Source organism: Lissotriton vulgaris, chromosome 3_1 (assembly GCF_964263255.1).
Source record: "Lissotriton vulgaris chromosome 3_1, aLisVul1.2, whole genome shotgun sequence".
In the NCBI taxonomy this organism is placed as follows: domain Eukaryota; kingdom Metazoa; phylum Chordata; class Amphibia; order Caudata; family Salamandridae; genus Lissotriton; species Lissotriton vulgaris.
Window position 1 is genome coordinate 1,853,222,430 of NC_141689.1, and position 15,832 is coordinate 1,853,238,261.

Genomic DNA, 15,832 nt, shown 5'->3' on the forward strand with positions numbered 1-15,832 from the left:
AACATGCAATTCTCAAGTGCCATTTACGTGTTTTGCTCTTTTTATATAACTGTCTGCTTATTGTACAAGTATTTTCAATTGTTTATTTTGTGGTGTGCCTATGCAGTTTTAATCTGCTTTGCTTTTACTTAGAGGTTTTATTTTGTGGTCTAGTAGCCTTAGGTCATCTAATTGCTTTACATGATTAAGCATGGCCTTATCAAATAGGCATTAAACCTTCAAGCCGCATCTGCCATGCGGCTCCAAGTAAACTCTGTACTTTGGCACTAGGGACACCAGGGATCCCAGCTGCAAAGTTAGGAAAGTTTTCTCTTCCAAGTCGATAAGTTATAGGTGTTTCTTCCATTCACAAGTTCAAGTTAGATATATGTCGCCTTGTTCGCTTTTGGGGTCTCAACTGTACAACAAAACCTATGTTGTAAGATGTAAAGCCTCTGCTGGGTACTGCTGCAACACTTAAGGCAGATTGAGGCTTCTTCCTAAGCTGAGGTTCTCGGACCAAATGGTAAACAGCTACCATATTGCGAGAATCCCTGGTCTCTAGGATCAGCTGATCCTTGAAAATTTGGGCTGATCAGAATGCCTCTTTCCATTTCCAAGTGTATGAAAACATTGCCATCCGAAGATCTTTTTCTGATCCCTTGCAATGCGAAAGCTTTAATTCCTGGGCCACCAATGACATCTAGGTCAGCAGTTCTTAAGCTTTAAATTTCTGTGTACCTATACTAAATTAGTACTGGAACATGGGAACCCAGCCTGAACAATTACTGTGATTTGAACCCCAAAACAGTAATAGAGAAACTAATGTACATGAAAATAAATACATATTATAAATCCTGTTATTTAATCAACATACAAATATAAAAAATCATAATTTTAAGATGGTTAGAGCTTTTAAAAAATGTGGTTTTATTTCTAAAACCTGAATCAATTATGCTAGGATCCAATAGATGACATTCTTTTTTTACTTCTAACGCGTGCTGTTTTAGTCCCCACATATCAGTCGTTTAACTGAGGACCTTATTTTCTTTACTAGATTCTGTTTACTGTACTTGCGCTGCACCCCCGAATTAAGCTGAGAATAACAACTTCATTTTTAGTCTCCAATTTCAAATTCCTTCACATTTACTGTTCATTTTGAGTTTTACATGCTTGCAACCTTTATTAATATAATATTTAGTTTTCTAGAGAGATTGGCTCTGTGGAACTCCGGGTAGGAAAAGCTGATCTAAGGCTGGTCGTTCATTAATCATTGAAGGAGAATACATTACTTATGGCAAAGCCATTCCTTGGTAGAAGTCATTATGGATGAGTCCCAGTCTCGGATTTCCTGGACAGTAAGAAAGTAGATCAATATATTGGTGAATTTTGCACAGAGTTCTGCCCTCATTGTTTGCCATTAATACGTTCAAATGGACAAAGTAAAAGACTTCTTTATAGCATTTATCGTTGAAAGTACTGTGTGCCTCCTAAGAAGGCAGACTGACCTCCGGAAAGACTTTCATACGGCCATGGATACAGCAGTCTGTGTCACCAGTAATTGGTTGTGGATAGGTAAAGCATAAGCTTTTATCCTTAAGTTGAACCTAATGAGCAATATTACTGCTTCAGGGCAGTACTAATGGCAGAAAGCACCATGCTGATAACCTGACATGCCAAGTGCAGATCTTACATTGGCTGAGGAGAAATGGTTGTAGAACTCATTAAGGCCGAGTTAGATGTGAAACACACAATGGAAACTTAGAACTGTTTTGGACCGAGGAGTCACAGCTCGCATCCATTTGTCGAATTGAACGAACCACTGTGACACAGGACAAATCTTTATAAAATGTTTGTAATATTAGATATTGCAATGTGTATCCTGGTTTAATGAGTAGTTAAAGTAGCAGCTTTAGGCTGGGCTAACGTTACAAAATGAGTATCAATACTGCAATCTTTATTAAGTTACAATGGGAAGTCAGATAGGAAAAAGAATGCATAGTCTTGTTACAGTTTTAAAACTAAAGTGTTGGCACAATCCGAGTAGAGAACTGTATTGTAGTAAGGAGGATTCTGTAAGGAGTTTGTTGTGGTGTTAGGCAGAACATAGACCTGAGCACCAATGTCCACAGAAAGATAATTCATCCCAAGGCTGACTTGCAAAGTTTAGGCTTCTCAACCACAAAACAAAGTTCAGAGACAGGAAAGGAAGTGAATTAAAGAATTTAGTCTAGCAAGAAAGACAGGTTACTAAGTTAGTTCTTTGCAATATTAACAGTAGGCAATAGGTTATACTTGATAAAATGTTTCATGTCAAATCTCTAGAAAAAGTTCTAAAGATGGGAGCGGTTAACTGCTAGAAATTTCTCTTGGTCTGGTTGGAGTCAGATTTAAGGATTCCTAGATACTCCAATGAAGTGTGCAGCACATCGGTACATCAGAGACTCTTGCAACACTTGTGCAGTTTGAACACCATTGTCCATGGTGCCTTTCCTGTTATGCAGTTCTTGGTTTTTATCATGTCATGGTTCCATCTAGGAAGCTTGCCTTGTTTATCACAAAGGGAGAAATGTGGATCAAGGCGTACTATATACAGTAGAAGTGAGCGATGATCTTCTCATCTAGCAACGGACGACGGCAACCTCTATAATGAAGGGTTTGAAGTTCATGAGGGGTTTGAATTAAATGGCATTGCCAACTCCTCGTGTGTGCTGTTGACCAGGTTATGTTTACACCTTAGCAGGAACACAAGTTGAAACCTGCAGAATTGTATCTGTTAATCTGCATGTTCATCTGAAAGTATCCATTTTGAACCTACGCTTATTGTCCAGAAGAGAAATGAATTTTGTTGGCTAGCTTGAAACCTGTTAGTCATATAATATTGTTTTTATATAGTGTTTCATAGCACATGGTTGCTGTTTCTAAGCAATGTAGTTAACATGATGGTACCATTGACCTATTCAACGGTGCTCTCTGTATTGACTTTAAAAAGGCAAAAGACTGAGTTTGCCTTATGGGAATCCAAACCAATGTCTCTTGATATCAATGATTATCATTTAGCTCAGTGACCATAAACCTCTACAGAAGAAACGTGTGATGGAGCCACTTTGCCTGCATGGTCTGAATTTCCCCATATTAAAAAAAGCCTTGCTGAATATTTTTACTTTGAGATTTTCCTTCTTCACCAAGGAAATTGTTGAAGTTCAGTTAATTTGGTTTTAAAACGTTGCATGGCTGTTATAGCCAAGGTGACATGTCTTACTGATTTAGCTTTCCTTCTTAAGGTGTCTTCAGAGTTCTTGAACCATCACTGTTAACTATCCTTGAGGGGATTTTAAAGGCCCCACAATCTGAATAGGAAGGGATCTTCTGACATTCTATGTTGACCACCTGAATGAGGTCATTCTTGATCTGATTCTTAATTATTTAGAAACTGCTTTAGGTAGGCAAGTCCTATTACATACGGAATTGTTTGTCATAATCTTTTCCACTTGCTCACTAAAAACCACATTTAACTTTCAACTCTTATTTAAAAAGTTCTCTGCTTCAAATTGCTTTGGTTAAAGTACAATTCGCACTGTCCACTCCTATCCCCAGATCTGTGCATAAGAGCCCGGAATTGTTTCTGCTTCTTGGGCGTAATTACAGAGGGAGACACCTTTGGCAAGAGATTTAAGGAGTTTTCTAGGCCATACCTGCTTCCTTTGGAATAATTGAAATTCATTCTTTTGGGATCGGAATAGGGACAGCTTAAAATTATTCACCAGAAATGGTTTTTATTTTGGTGCTCTGTGCTAGGTTTGTTCTTGCCTTTTTAGTGTTTTGATTTTAACTCTGTCTCAAGGAAGTTCCAATAGGATTTATCTGTTTGCAGTTTGAGCTGCAGAAATTTCCAAACAGTCATAGCAAATCCTACCACAGGTTGCTCTAGCTACTGTACGCAAGCATTGTTCTTTACATATCATTTGTGAAGTCCTTTGTCTACTTTGGTTTTGCACCCTGTCTGGCTTAACTCTATGCTGATACCAACTTATAAACTTAGATTGAGAAATACAAGAGAGCAAGGCAAAGGAGTAAGAAGGAATCCGTTACCACAATTACTACTAGCAGTCCATAGCTTCTTTTCACTCACAGATATGTATATTTTAACTTTCATTCAACTTTGATGGCTAGTTTGATAATAAAGTAAACTATGTTTTAGAAGTGGATGCTGGTCTTGTGAAGCATCACGGTTGCATAGTCAATGAGTCCCACTTAAATGTCGTAAAGCAGTTTCTGCTCCTACTTATATATGCAGGTGAAGAATCTATGAACATGAGTAACCCTTCCCATCTAGACTAAAATATTCCAGCTGCAAAATAATTGATTGTTAGGGCAAACCACTTTTATAGCACATATATTACTGAAGGTTTGCAGAACGATTGTCCTTTTTTTAGTCTTTCTCAACTGGTACATTTTTTTTTTTTTACTTAAGAAACCCTTGTTTGGTTTATGTTTCATACCATATTCTTGTGATGTTTTATTTATCAGTCTAAGCTATGAGCTTTTAAATGATTGTAGGTAGTGAGATTAATGAATCGTACTATAACACTGTTTTTTTTGTTTGTTTTTGTAGGAGAACAGGGAAAGGGAAATCAAAGACCTCCGCCAGGAACAACGATTGAAGGAGCTAGAGATAAGACGACGTTCACTGGAACCCGGGGGCTTTGGTCGAAGTAGCAGCGAGAATGATGTAGTGCTGCTGGCAACCAATGGCATTGAAGACTTTTTACCTTTCTTTCAACAGAGACCACCAAGTCCGTTCTGCAGGGCCCCCAGCTCTAGGCGATCTAGACATTCCTCTGCATTCCCAAAAGACCGAGAGTTGCGGACATTCCTAGACACCACTAAGGTGGATGAAACCAATAAATTCAATAGCCTCCCACGTGTAAACGTGCGACAAGCAAGGCCAAGCATAGCTTGGATGGAGGAAAAAGACTACAAAGATACCAAATCAAATAGTTTGCACTTAAGCCAGAAGGAGGAAATCAATCCTAGCTCTCAATCAGATTCTCAACATTCACAGACAACATGCAGCATCCTAAATGATATCTATGCTACCACTGTGGAGATGCCTGATGACAACAATAATAAGGTAGAACATGCCCACCGCCTTCAGAAGCGAGCTACTTTAAGTCCATTGGCGGTTAATGTTGAGGAATATGAACTAGTAAAGGGATTGCAGCAGTTTGATTGCGGGAGTCCTAAAAACATGCAAGAGGTGCCATTCATAAATGTGGAGGATATCAGTGTCATGGAAGTGGAGACATCGGATGACTTGAGTTTGCTGTCTCTTAGTATTACAGAAGACAATACATTAGCATCTACCAAAAGTTCTAAAGGTGTTCGTTGTGCAAATGATACCTCACCTAGTAAAACAAATATCACACAAGGTTCGTTCTCAAGTGGTGTTGCTCCAGAAACGTTCATCTCTGACAGCAAAGAGCATGGCCAGCTGTTCTATATAACAGACACCACAGACTGCTCTTTGACTCTGGACTGTTCTGAAAGCAGTGATCTCAAAATGGCAGCGGATCAAACCACAATTGAGAGCCCTTCTGTAAACTCCAAGTCCAGAAATCAGGACTCTAGGCGCTCCTCTAGGCTGAGCTCTGTTTCTGCAAAGGAGACTTCTGTTCCACTTAACACGAAGGCAGTAGACTCCAACAAAAAGTCGAGCCTTCACCGAGACAGGATAACAAAAGGTAAAGACATGCAGGGTGGAAACAGAAGCAACTCTTTGAAAGATAAATCTACAAGTTCTTCTAGACTACCTGGCACTCACAACAGCAACTCATCGCCTTCAAAACCAGTACGAATGCTCAATGATACTGAGCATGAGAACATGAGGAAGGTGGTTACCATGTCTAAATCCAACCGATCTGCCAGTAGTTTGAAAAGGACAGATATCAAACCAGTAGTTAGGGAAACTAGCAGTCCAGAAATTAAGTCAGTGCACCGCAACTCTGTTGGGGGCAAGATGGACACACTGCCAAGAAGCCCTTTTAAACGCAGCTCAGTGACTGAAGATTCTCTACTACAGCGAGGAGGAAATCTTACATCAAACAGCCCCAGTTTTGCTAGAGATCAACTGCAGAGGAAGAGCTCAATCAAAAAACCAAGTGCGAAACCGGTCAGGAATATTCAGAGACCAAAGCCGGAAGAAACTAAAATCTGCCGCTCCAGCATGAACACCCAGGTTAAGTCAGATGTCAATAAGACTCCAGTGGCTGTTAGTCCAAAGGCACCTGCGGCTACTCCAAGTTTTGCAAGGAACACCGTGGCTTCCTCATCAAGGCGTTCAAAAGGGGATCCACCTTCCCCCTCAAAAACCATAACTTCCACAAGACTGTCCTCTCAGCCACAGCCGAAAGGGAAGACTGAGACCCTGGCAAGAAGCCCGACCGCCAAAGAGAATAGCAGTGTGGCGTCTCTAAACCGATCAAGTAGTCTGAGAGTTAGTGGAAAGAAAATAGAAGCAAGTCCAAACCCACATGCTAAAACGGTGACTTCATTAAAGGAAAGGGGTATAATGGAGAAGTCCTCAATTAAACTAAAAGACACTGGAAAAGCCACTCTGGGTAAAATATGGAAACCATTACTGAAGTAAAATCTGTGTATATAAAGACTTTTTTTTAAAGTGTACAATAAAATATTTCCTAATATTGATTGCACTGGAGTAATACAGGACAATGTTGCTGGTCAACAGTATATGCTAATTTAGGTACATTCTACAACGTTTTTCTTTTGTCTTTATTCTGTCATGACAATACGGATACATTTTAAGCGTCCGCGATAGAGCAAAAATGCAATGTCAATACCTCTGCTGTGTGGGAAGGACAACTGTATGTTGGTGGTACGCTAAGAGAGAAATACATCTTGGAAATTTACCATAAAGGACTCCAGTTTTGTAACCAGCACATTAGATGTTATTTCTTTTTTTTAATTGAAATCAAGTTTATAATTTGTACGTAAATATTATAAATACTTGATGTAGCTGCGTACAAGTTCAAAGATGACCTCAGTTTGTGTGGAAAATGAACTGCAATGATAGTTATGCCTTTTTGTTTAGTAGATGGATTTGGTGTTAGGAAGACCATGTTGAACACGAAATGCTCACCTGGTGAGCAGGATTACTCCGACTCTGACTAGGTTATGTTGGCCTTTAACTCTCTCTTGTGTCCCACTGCCAGCATGGAGTCTTGCTTTAAGGATTTATTTCTAAACTACGGAAGTGCCATATCTTTAGCGTGCATATCAAAATGTTACAGCTCCGCCTTGTCTGTGATGCATTCTTTTTTGCCGTCACATTCCCTTACCAGGTTGCCGTTTACTTGAAAGCTGCTATGCATGTTTGTGAAACTTCCGGTTCGTAGGAGTGTTCTTCCTGTTCCTATTGGTGTGTCTGAAACAAAGTGTGTTTTAATGCGCTTTAATAACTAAGTGTTTCCAGAAGAAGAGACATTTCTACCGTAGTTTGTACTAAATAATTGTATTGCCCCCCGAGTTCAGTGACCATTGTTAATTTTTGTACAAAATGTAGAAAAACGCTGAATGGCTGCTCTAGAATGTTAACTTCTCGACCCAACCTTCTAGCACATTCCCCCACTAACCATAAAATACTGGCTTTCTGTTTTTCCCTGAACACCCTTTCCTTTTGTTTTGAAGTGATACAGCAAACATGGTTCTAAATCTTCTATTTTAGCACAGATTTTTTGCATAACTGGTGTTGGTGTTTACACTGTTCCTGGCGTGCCTCACTTCTCCTGAAGTTATTTGTTTGACTCTGAATTTGGGTGCTGCCTAAACGTGTTTGGTGTTCTACCTGCATGTGTGGTGAAAGAAACTGGTATGCAAAGAGTATATGTCATATAAACCTGGATTTGTTGGCTACTACACATTTAGGGCCGCAAACCTAACTCCTTGTCACTTGTATGCTCAGGTAGTATCGTATGCTCCTGGTCCGTTTGTTTGGCTTCCTATTCCTACCTCTGAGCAATGTGAGCAACGTAATGGTAGAAATATATTCCTGAAATACAAGGCAGCCCTTCAGTTGTTCTCAGTCTGTCTTGCTTTTGTAGCAGTGGAGTTATAGGACCGGTGCTAGCTTCATCTGACAAGAGACTCAGACTGTGGTCTGTTGCACAGCACTTTCTCTGCGTGAATTCTCCTGATTCCATTTTAGAGATTGGGATTTCGAGGTTCGTTTCCTAAATAATTTGAGAAGGCTATATTTTGGTACTTTTAGAATCCAGCCCTAACATGCTTTTAGAATCCAGCCCTAACATGCTTTTGTTATAAGAGTGGAAGACCTCATTGGAATGAGTAGGAATGGGGCTAGTGTTTTTCTGTGGGAGAAAAATCTCTGATGGTTTCTGGGATTTCCATCCTGACCTGGTGTGCTAAATATAGTTGGGAGCAGGAAAGAATGGCGCACAAACTCCCTGTGGGAGAGAATTGGGAGGCACAGAATCTTGACAAATTAAGTTAGTATTTTACAGTGTTCGGGATTTGTTCCGGCATTCAATATTAACCACACTAATGTATTTTAGTATTACATTTTTTAACAGTGTTGGAGAGAAGAACAACAAATTATGGCAACCATTCTGAGGATTCGGCTATAGATCTTGAACCTACGATGCACTAATGTTGATCATATTTAACCCAATCGCTGGCAATGAGTTCTATCATACTACATTAACCAGCTCACGTCCCCTCCCCAAACTATTTATTTGTGGGAATGATATAATACACAGTATATTGTTCCTAACTAACCTGTAACTCTTTACTTTCATCTGTTAAAGCAGGTGGTTAAATTTATTACCTTTTTATTGGTAACGAGTGGAAAAAATAATTTGTTGGAAAAAGTAAATAAATGTTGGAAATGTAAATAAATTTTGTATTCAAGCAATTCCCTGTAAATATGTTTATATTTAACATATCTTTCACATGTCTGAATATCTGGTTGTTTGTTAATAAAGTCCCCGTTTACAGGGAGTTGTATTCCCTCTGTCTTTCTCTATTTTGTGTGGTGGTGATGGTGTTATATCTCATTTCTGACATACCCTTGGTAAAGTTTCTGTACAATGAGAACCAATTTAAAGCAGAAGTGTTTACATGTTTGGTAAGAATATTACGCTGATGATCAAACAGAGCGTCAGGTGACTTATGACCCATTTAATCTTTCCTATGAATCTTCTGAAAATATGAGGTCACTCTTTGAAAGCAGCTCATGGCCCCACCCACCTCCTTTTTGGAGTAGTTCGATTTAATAGCAGGGCACCATTATGGAGAAATGCAGCCCTCTGCATCAATGGCCAGACCATTTGCTGGCCGCAATGAGCTGCAGTGGGTATTCTCACAGTAGACCAGGTATTGCTAGCCAGAGACTTGGAACCTTTTAACCACCTAGTGGAGGAACTCTGCCTCCACCTGTGTCGGGCCTGGCAACACCTGCAACTGCAGCACTGTCTGCTGGGATGCCTGGGACCTCGCCCATGGTCCTTGCCATCTTCCCCAGGGGTGGAGTACCTGAGCATGAGGGACTTACATAGGGGCGTGATGTTGGGGCTATACAATGCACTCATGACTCGCATCTTTCCGCAACCCCTCTCTCGTAGTCTCCACACCAAGTGGCAAAACTGTCTCCAAATCACCAAGGAGGAGGACTGGCCCGAAGCCCTGGACAGAGGTGCACCAGAAACCCTACGAAATTGTCTATTTAAGTCACTTAATGAGTGGCATTGGATATCGCAAAAACTTCAGAGGGCTGGTCTTCTGCCTCATTCAAATTGCTGGAGGTGCACGGACACTCAATACGACCATACCCACATCTTATGCAATTGCCCTTCACTCCAACCTTTCTGGTCTTATGTAGCGGATACTCTGGGACATTCATGCCATTTCAGCTCCCCTTTACACCCCCCTGTTATTCTTTTACATATTCTTGGACGCTTGCCGGAACTATCCCAACCACAACGCCGCCTCCACACACAGCACTATCCCTAACCAAGCTCTGCATCCTATGCAAATGGCGCTCTCCCCTGCCTCCCTCTCAGGAAGCTTCGTTGGTGGCAATAATACGGACGGCCTGCTATGAATGCGTCATTTATGGTCTGCAGGACCAGACTGATGTGTTTACCCAGACGTGGGCTCCCTTTCTCCAGGATACTCCATAAAACTGACAACATTGGCATGGATCCCCTCACCCCCCTTCAATGAAACTCAATGAAAAGCCCCACGTCTGGTGCTGGAACACTGGCCGTCTGCCTCTAACCCCCCCCCCCCCAGGCTGAATTTCCGACCTTTGCAACCTCTCCCATATTTTCCCCCACCAACCCCCCGCTCTTCCTCACACATCCCTTTTCTCAATTGCCCTATCTTCCCCCGTATAAACTATCTCACTACCCTACAGTTAACAGTTCACTGTTGTACTACTCCTTCATTTGAACTCCTGTTGTATATCTCCAGTGCACTAATAAAACTTTTCGACACAAAGAAAGCAGGTCATGGCATTTCAAGAGTAAGTGGATGTACTGGACGCTATGTGAGACTAGTATTTGATATTATTTGTAGGGGTGAGTGAAATTTTCTGTTCCGCCGGTGGCATAGGCGGAATTCTTCTGACTCTGTGTTAGTCTTGTAGCATGGAGTTCTGACCAAATTCTGGCAATCGCCGCGTGGCACAATTTATTCTCGCGTTTTGCTCCTGGATGGTAAGTTGACGAGTGCGAGTGAGATTTGGCATCCCCCAAGAGCGATTTCATGTTCCTGGGAGGACATGGAGCTTTTTCTAATGCGGGTGGTCGCAGTCAGAAGGCTACTGCTCATGTAGAAAAACGAATCGAGCAGCAGCAAAATCGACTTGAGTAGGTGCGCCTCTGGCATGCCGCATGGTGCCGTTGAACAGTTCCTGGCACTAAATCACAGCACGAATTGCGCAACTTCCCTACTTCTGCCTGTTGGTGGAACTCCAAGGAATCTTGCAGAGTTTTTTTGTAACTCTTTAGATTTCTGCTGAGTCAAATTCCACAAGTTCCGCCCACCCCTAATTATTTGGCTCTCAATACAACATTTTGTACAGGTATTTCCTACAACAATAAACTTCACCTAGGTGATCTTCCCAGGACCAGTTTTACTTTTTTTTATTTTTTTTACTTTTTTGTGGTCACTTGATGTATAGATTAAAGTTGTCATCAAACTTTACTGTCACTGTTTTTACAGGCATAGGCCCCTGCTTAAGGAGGGCACTGGTTCAAGAAGTCACTGTGCCCTGGGCACATTGGACAATTGTTTGTATTTGTTGTGCTGGAAGGCCAGCTCACCCTTGAGACCCCATAGACTCCAGTTCCCTACCCTGGGTATAATCCGTGTTTGTATGTTTTAAATAGATGTATACTGCCTTATCGCTTTGTGCATTGGAAGACACTTTGAATTTGCAATGGAAGAGTGTACTGGTTAATGTTACTTTTCAACCTTCACTGCCTCCAGCTACATAAAATCAAACTCTTCAGCATGCATATTTTAAAAAATGGCCCTTCATTCAATATTTTCCTGTGAATATGCCCTTAATTCTTTATACAAAAATGGATGGATGGAATTGTTGAATTAATATCAAGACTGATTTGCAGATGGCTGGGTCTGTACAGAGGTTACCTGGGTCAGCATCATACATATTGCGCACTTTCCTTCATAGCGCTGGGCACACCTTTTAGAAGGTGGGCACAGCGCAATAAAGGAAAATGTGTCATATTATGATGAGTGTGCTGCCCTCAGGATAGCCACAAACTCGTGTTGTCCTGGGGGCAGCAGATTCATGTGAAAACGGATCGGCTGCTTTGAAGCCACTCTGTTTCCCAGTGCAGGCGGCACCCATCTGTACTTTTAAAGGGGAATAGAGAACCCCTTGCGGGTGAATTCAGTCTGTGACTGCACCTGCCTGTAAGGGGATGTCTGGGCGTCCATAGGACCCCATTTCCCGCCTCCTGTCAGTGTGCCTCCTGAGAGCTTTTTTGCCTCTGCACCCGCATCTGTAATACGGTGCAGGCGCAGAGGCAAAGGGATTCCCTCATTTACATTGGGCATGCCCCCCTTAAGATAGAGCTGAAGCTTCCTGTGCCAGCACCATCGGTATTACAGAAGGGGCACAAGCGTCTGCGGCCCTTCTGTAATACCAAAGTGCCCCGGGGATGCGCAAAGGGGGCACTAACACCTGCTGAGCTCCCGGGGTACTTTATGTAATACGGCCTGTGGTGTGCAAAGTAATGATGGACTGGGACACGGCCCCAAGTAATTACCAGTGGCTGAGATTAATTCAAGCATTCCACCCATCACTTTATGTATACTTCAGTGTTGCACTAAGTGGAAGGGGTATGCTCAGATGTGGGGTCACTGGAACCACGCTGTACCTGGCTGGAGAGCCCTAACTAGTTTGAAACCGGTCCTGGGTTGCTTGTATTCCAGTTCAGGGAGGACCAAGTCTGGCAGTTCAAGCTGGACAGTTCCCATTGGAGCAAGATCAAGACTGATTTGCATATGGCTGGGACCAAACAGGTGGCAGGGTGTGCAAAAAAGCGATGGACTGGGATGCGGCCAGAATAATAACTTCTGGCTGAAATCGGTCCTGCCATAAGATTAAATCACAGCACAACAGCAATAATATTTCAAAGTGAATTGCAGCGTGGGAAACCTCACTGGTACTTAGGTTGATCGTTTGATTAATTAAAGCCGAAGGCAAATATTTTCCTTCTGTCCATTCTCTACTTGTGTAGTAAGGAGGCAAGTTTTACCCACAGATTCTCTAATATTAAGGTTTTTGAAACCCTTGAACGTTTTATAGGGCAAGTGCCATCAGCTGCCTTGCGCAGCAGGCACAATGTCTTTTCCTGTAATTGCTAAAGAATAACGTGATTTTTTTTCAGACCTGTAATCCACTTGACTTCTCGCTTCTCCAGTCTTTGTAATCTGTCCATCAGTTTAGCCATTATTACAAGCTACATGGAGTTACAGTAATATAGTCTTCAGCAGCAGGCCTCTATTGTTAGCTGTTCTGCGAGTCATTTATACATCTCCACAGGCTGGTAGAAAGCAGCATTTGCAAAAGGACACTTAGAAACTTGAGTTGCAGAGTGGCAACTAACTTAAAGTTACGTTAATTTGAACTTGGGCATCAAATTAGGCTCAATGTACCAAGTTGTTTTATTCCTGGAAGTGCCAACTTTAGTAGTCCAATTCAGAAGTTAGCACATCTGAGTTGTCAGTTTGCAAATCTATACTCTCCAATGGGGCTGCTAGTCTCTTCCACAGTAAAAACAATTGTAAATTTTTATTGTTAGAACAAGTAAAACACATGTTCTACTTTTTAACATGCTGCACCCTGCCGTAGGACTCGAAAGGTCTACTGTAAGGTTACATATACTCATTAAAAAGGGAATTATGAGCTTTGCCTTTGGTTTAAATAGCATAGTCGAGTTAGCAGTTCTTAAAACTGCTCTACCAATCTGTAGTTGCACGCTGAGAAACCCATTTTACCATGTCCCACTATGGGTGGCACAGCAAGAGCTGATGTCTCTGTGGTGGACACTTTACCGTACAGGCCCTGGGTACCCCAGTGCCATATACTAGGGCAATTGTCTCCAACCAGTCGATTGTGCAAACCTAGTACCTCACATCCCAGAGTTCATTTTAAAATAAACACAGGGGCACGTTTTCCTTTTTAAATTTAAGGGAAAACTGTTTATTTTACTCTATGATCTTCAGTTTGCAGATAGCAGGGCCTGATAATGAGCAGTGCTGGAGTCAGATTCTTGACCAAGAGCACAGAGGAACTGAAGTATTTAAACCTTAAATAAAAGTTCTTGTCAACTCCATATTGGAGCATTAAAGCAAAATTATGTTTCTGACCGCTTTTAAATGAGAGAAAATTGAGAGGAATTTAAAATGAAGAATTAACTTAATGTTCGATTTAACTCTTGATTTTCAATTTATCCCATTTGAAATTGTTACATTTTCAAACAGAAGCCTTCTTGCTCCTAGTGGCTAGTAGACACTATGCCATATTTGTAACTGAAAAATACTATCATTGTTTTCAAATGGGAAACATTTAAAGTGGATAAAATTATTTCTATGAAAAATTGTCTGTTTTTCTTCAATTTAAATCAATTTTGTATCAATATTTTAAGAAGCATGTTTCTTTACTTTAAATTCCTCCAAATGGATCAACTTTTCTGTTATAAATATGAAAACATGTTGACAGGCCACTGGGGCCAAGATGCCTGCTGTTTGTAAATGCCACACTTTAATAAAATGTATTCCATAAAACTCATTTACATTTTCTCCCATTTCAAAGTGGAGAAGTGTTATTTTTTGCATAACATTTTTCTTCACTTCATATTTCTCCAATTAAAAAAATGGTTGTATGTTTGCGTTATACATGGAACTGCCCACGTCTGGTAATAGTTATGTCCTGTGCCGCAAGTACATACAACAGACTCTATTTCACCCCCACATTTATATATATCCCATTGGTATGCATACTTGTTCATGCATACCTCAAAGACCAAGATCTCACTGACACACAAGGCAGCTCTGCCATAGAGCCTGTAGTCAAAGTATTGTGTTAAAACCTTAGTCTCTGGCTCTATAAAAATTAAACTTCGATTCAATGAAACTGTGAATGGGGGGTGTCTGGTAATATTGGACGAGTGGCTTGGCCTTCAGTAGCTCACAATCATTTTCACTGATCAGAAGTAGCTCTCACTGCACAAAAGGTTGAAGACCCCTGCACTAGGGACTTATAGGTTAGTTTATGCCACTTGGGTATAGGCCAATCAAACTTACATGTTCAAGGAACTGAGGTCTGGTTAGCAGGCCTCAGTGCTTTTTCAGAGTTGACAAATCACCTGAATCAGCCCAAAACTTTGAGGGTGGTCGTGCAAAAAGAGGGCGTTACCTTACTACTTGTATTTGCCAGTGGGAAAAGTCATTTCATTTGTGCCCTAATAATGCACTTTCTAGAGGCTCGATTTAATGGATGTTTTTGAAAGAGTTGAGTGGACAAAGTAAATAGCCCCTGTTAAAGTATGCTTTCATTGGACATTTCGAAGCACAGGACGCTCCGTGATTATCAGTGATGTTTTCAGGAAGAAATATGTACCTTATCCTTTTTCTCATTTCTTATGACCCTTAATTCAACCGGTAGATTATGTCTTTGTTCTTAGAAATTGAAGATAGAGTTCACGAAGGAAATACTCTTGAAAATGAAGATCCTAGGCATCCAGTTACCCCTGGTGTTAACCATAATGCACGTCAGCATTTCCCTGTCCTCTGAAAGCCTGCAGATGGCATCTTCAAGTGAGGATAGTTGGGAGTTAACCCCTAGTGTGTGGTGTAAAGTTTACTTCTATTGTAGGAATATCAACTTATTGGGAAATCATTGATTTAAAAACGTTTCCGGTTTGGATCTAAAGCCCTGGAGATCATTGCTAGTGCCCATCATGTGTCTGTAAGTCTGTCATGGTGTGCGCTATTTATTTATTATTTTTATATTGCGCAGCCCATCGGCTGTGAATGGTTGGGCTCTGCATGTTTTAAGCGCTTTACCATAATGCTGCATCTTTGCCTTCTGGGGTTGAGATAATTTCCATCATTGTCCTCCTTCCTCTCGCTCCTGTGTTTTCTTCCCCACCTTCTCCAGTGCCCTTCACAGCTTTATTTTTCCCCGAACTTCTGGATCTTGCATTCTTTGCCTTTGTAAAGGACATAGTCTCGCTTCTCTTTGGTGGTTACCTGCAGCTCAGGGGTGTGCCCGTTCTTA

The 15,832-nt window shown here is 41.2% G+C and overlaps 1 protein-coding gene across 1 annotated transcript in view; it reads left to right on the forward strand.

The window, feature by feature from the left end:
- Positions 1-9,024, forward strand: part of FHDC1 (FH2 domain containing 1) — a 97,692-nt gene extending 88,668 nt beyond the window's left edge. The window contains exon 12 of the mRNA XM_086962311.1: positions 4,595-9,024. Coding sequence (XP_086818437.1) covers positions 4,595-6,628 — 2,034 coding nt within the window. The 3' untranslated portion in view covers positions 6,629-9,024. The remainder of the gene's footprint in view (positions 1-4,594) is intronic.
- The last annotated feature ends 6,808 nt before the right edge of the window (positions 9,025-15,832 follow it).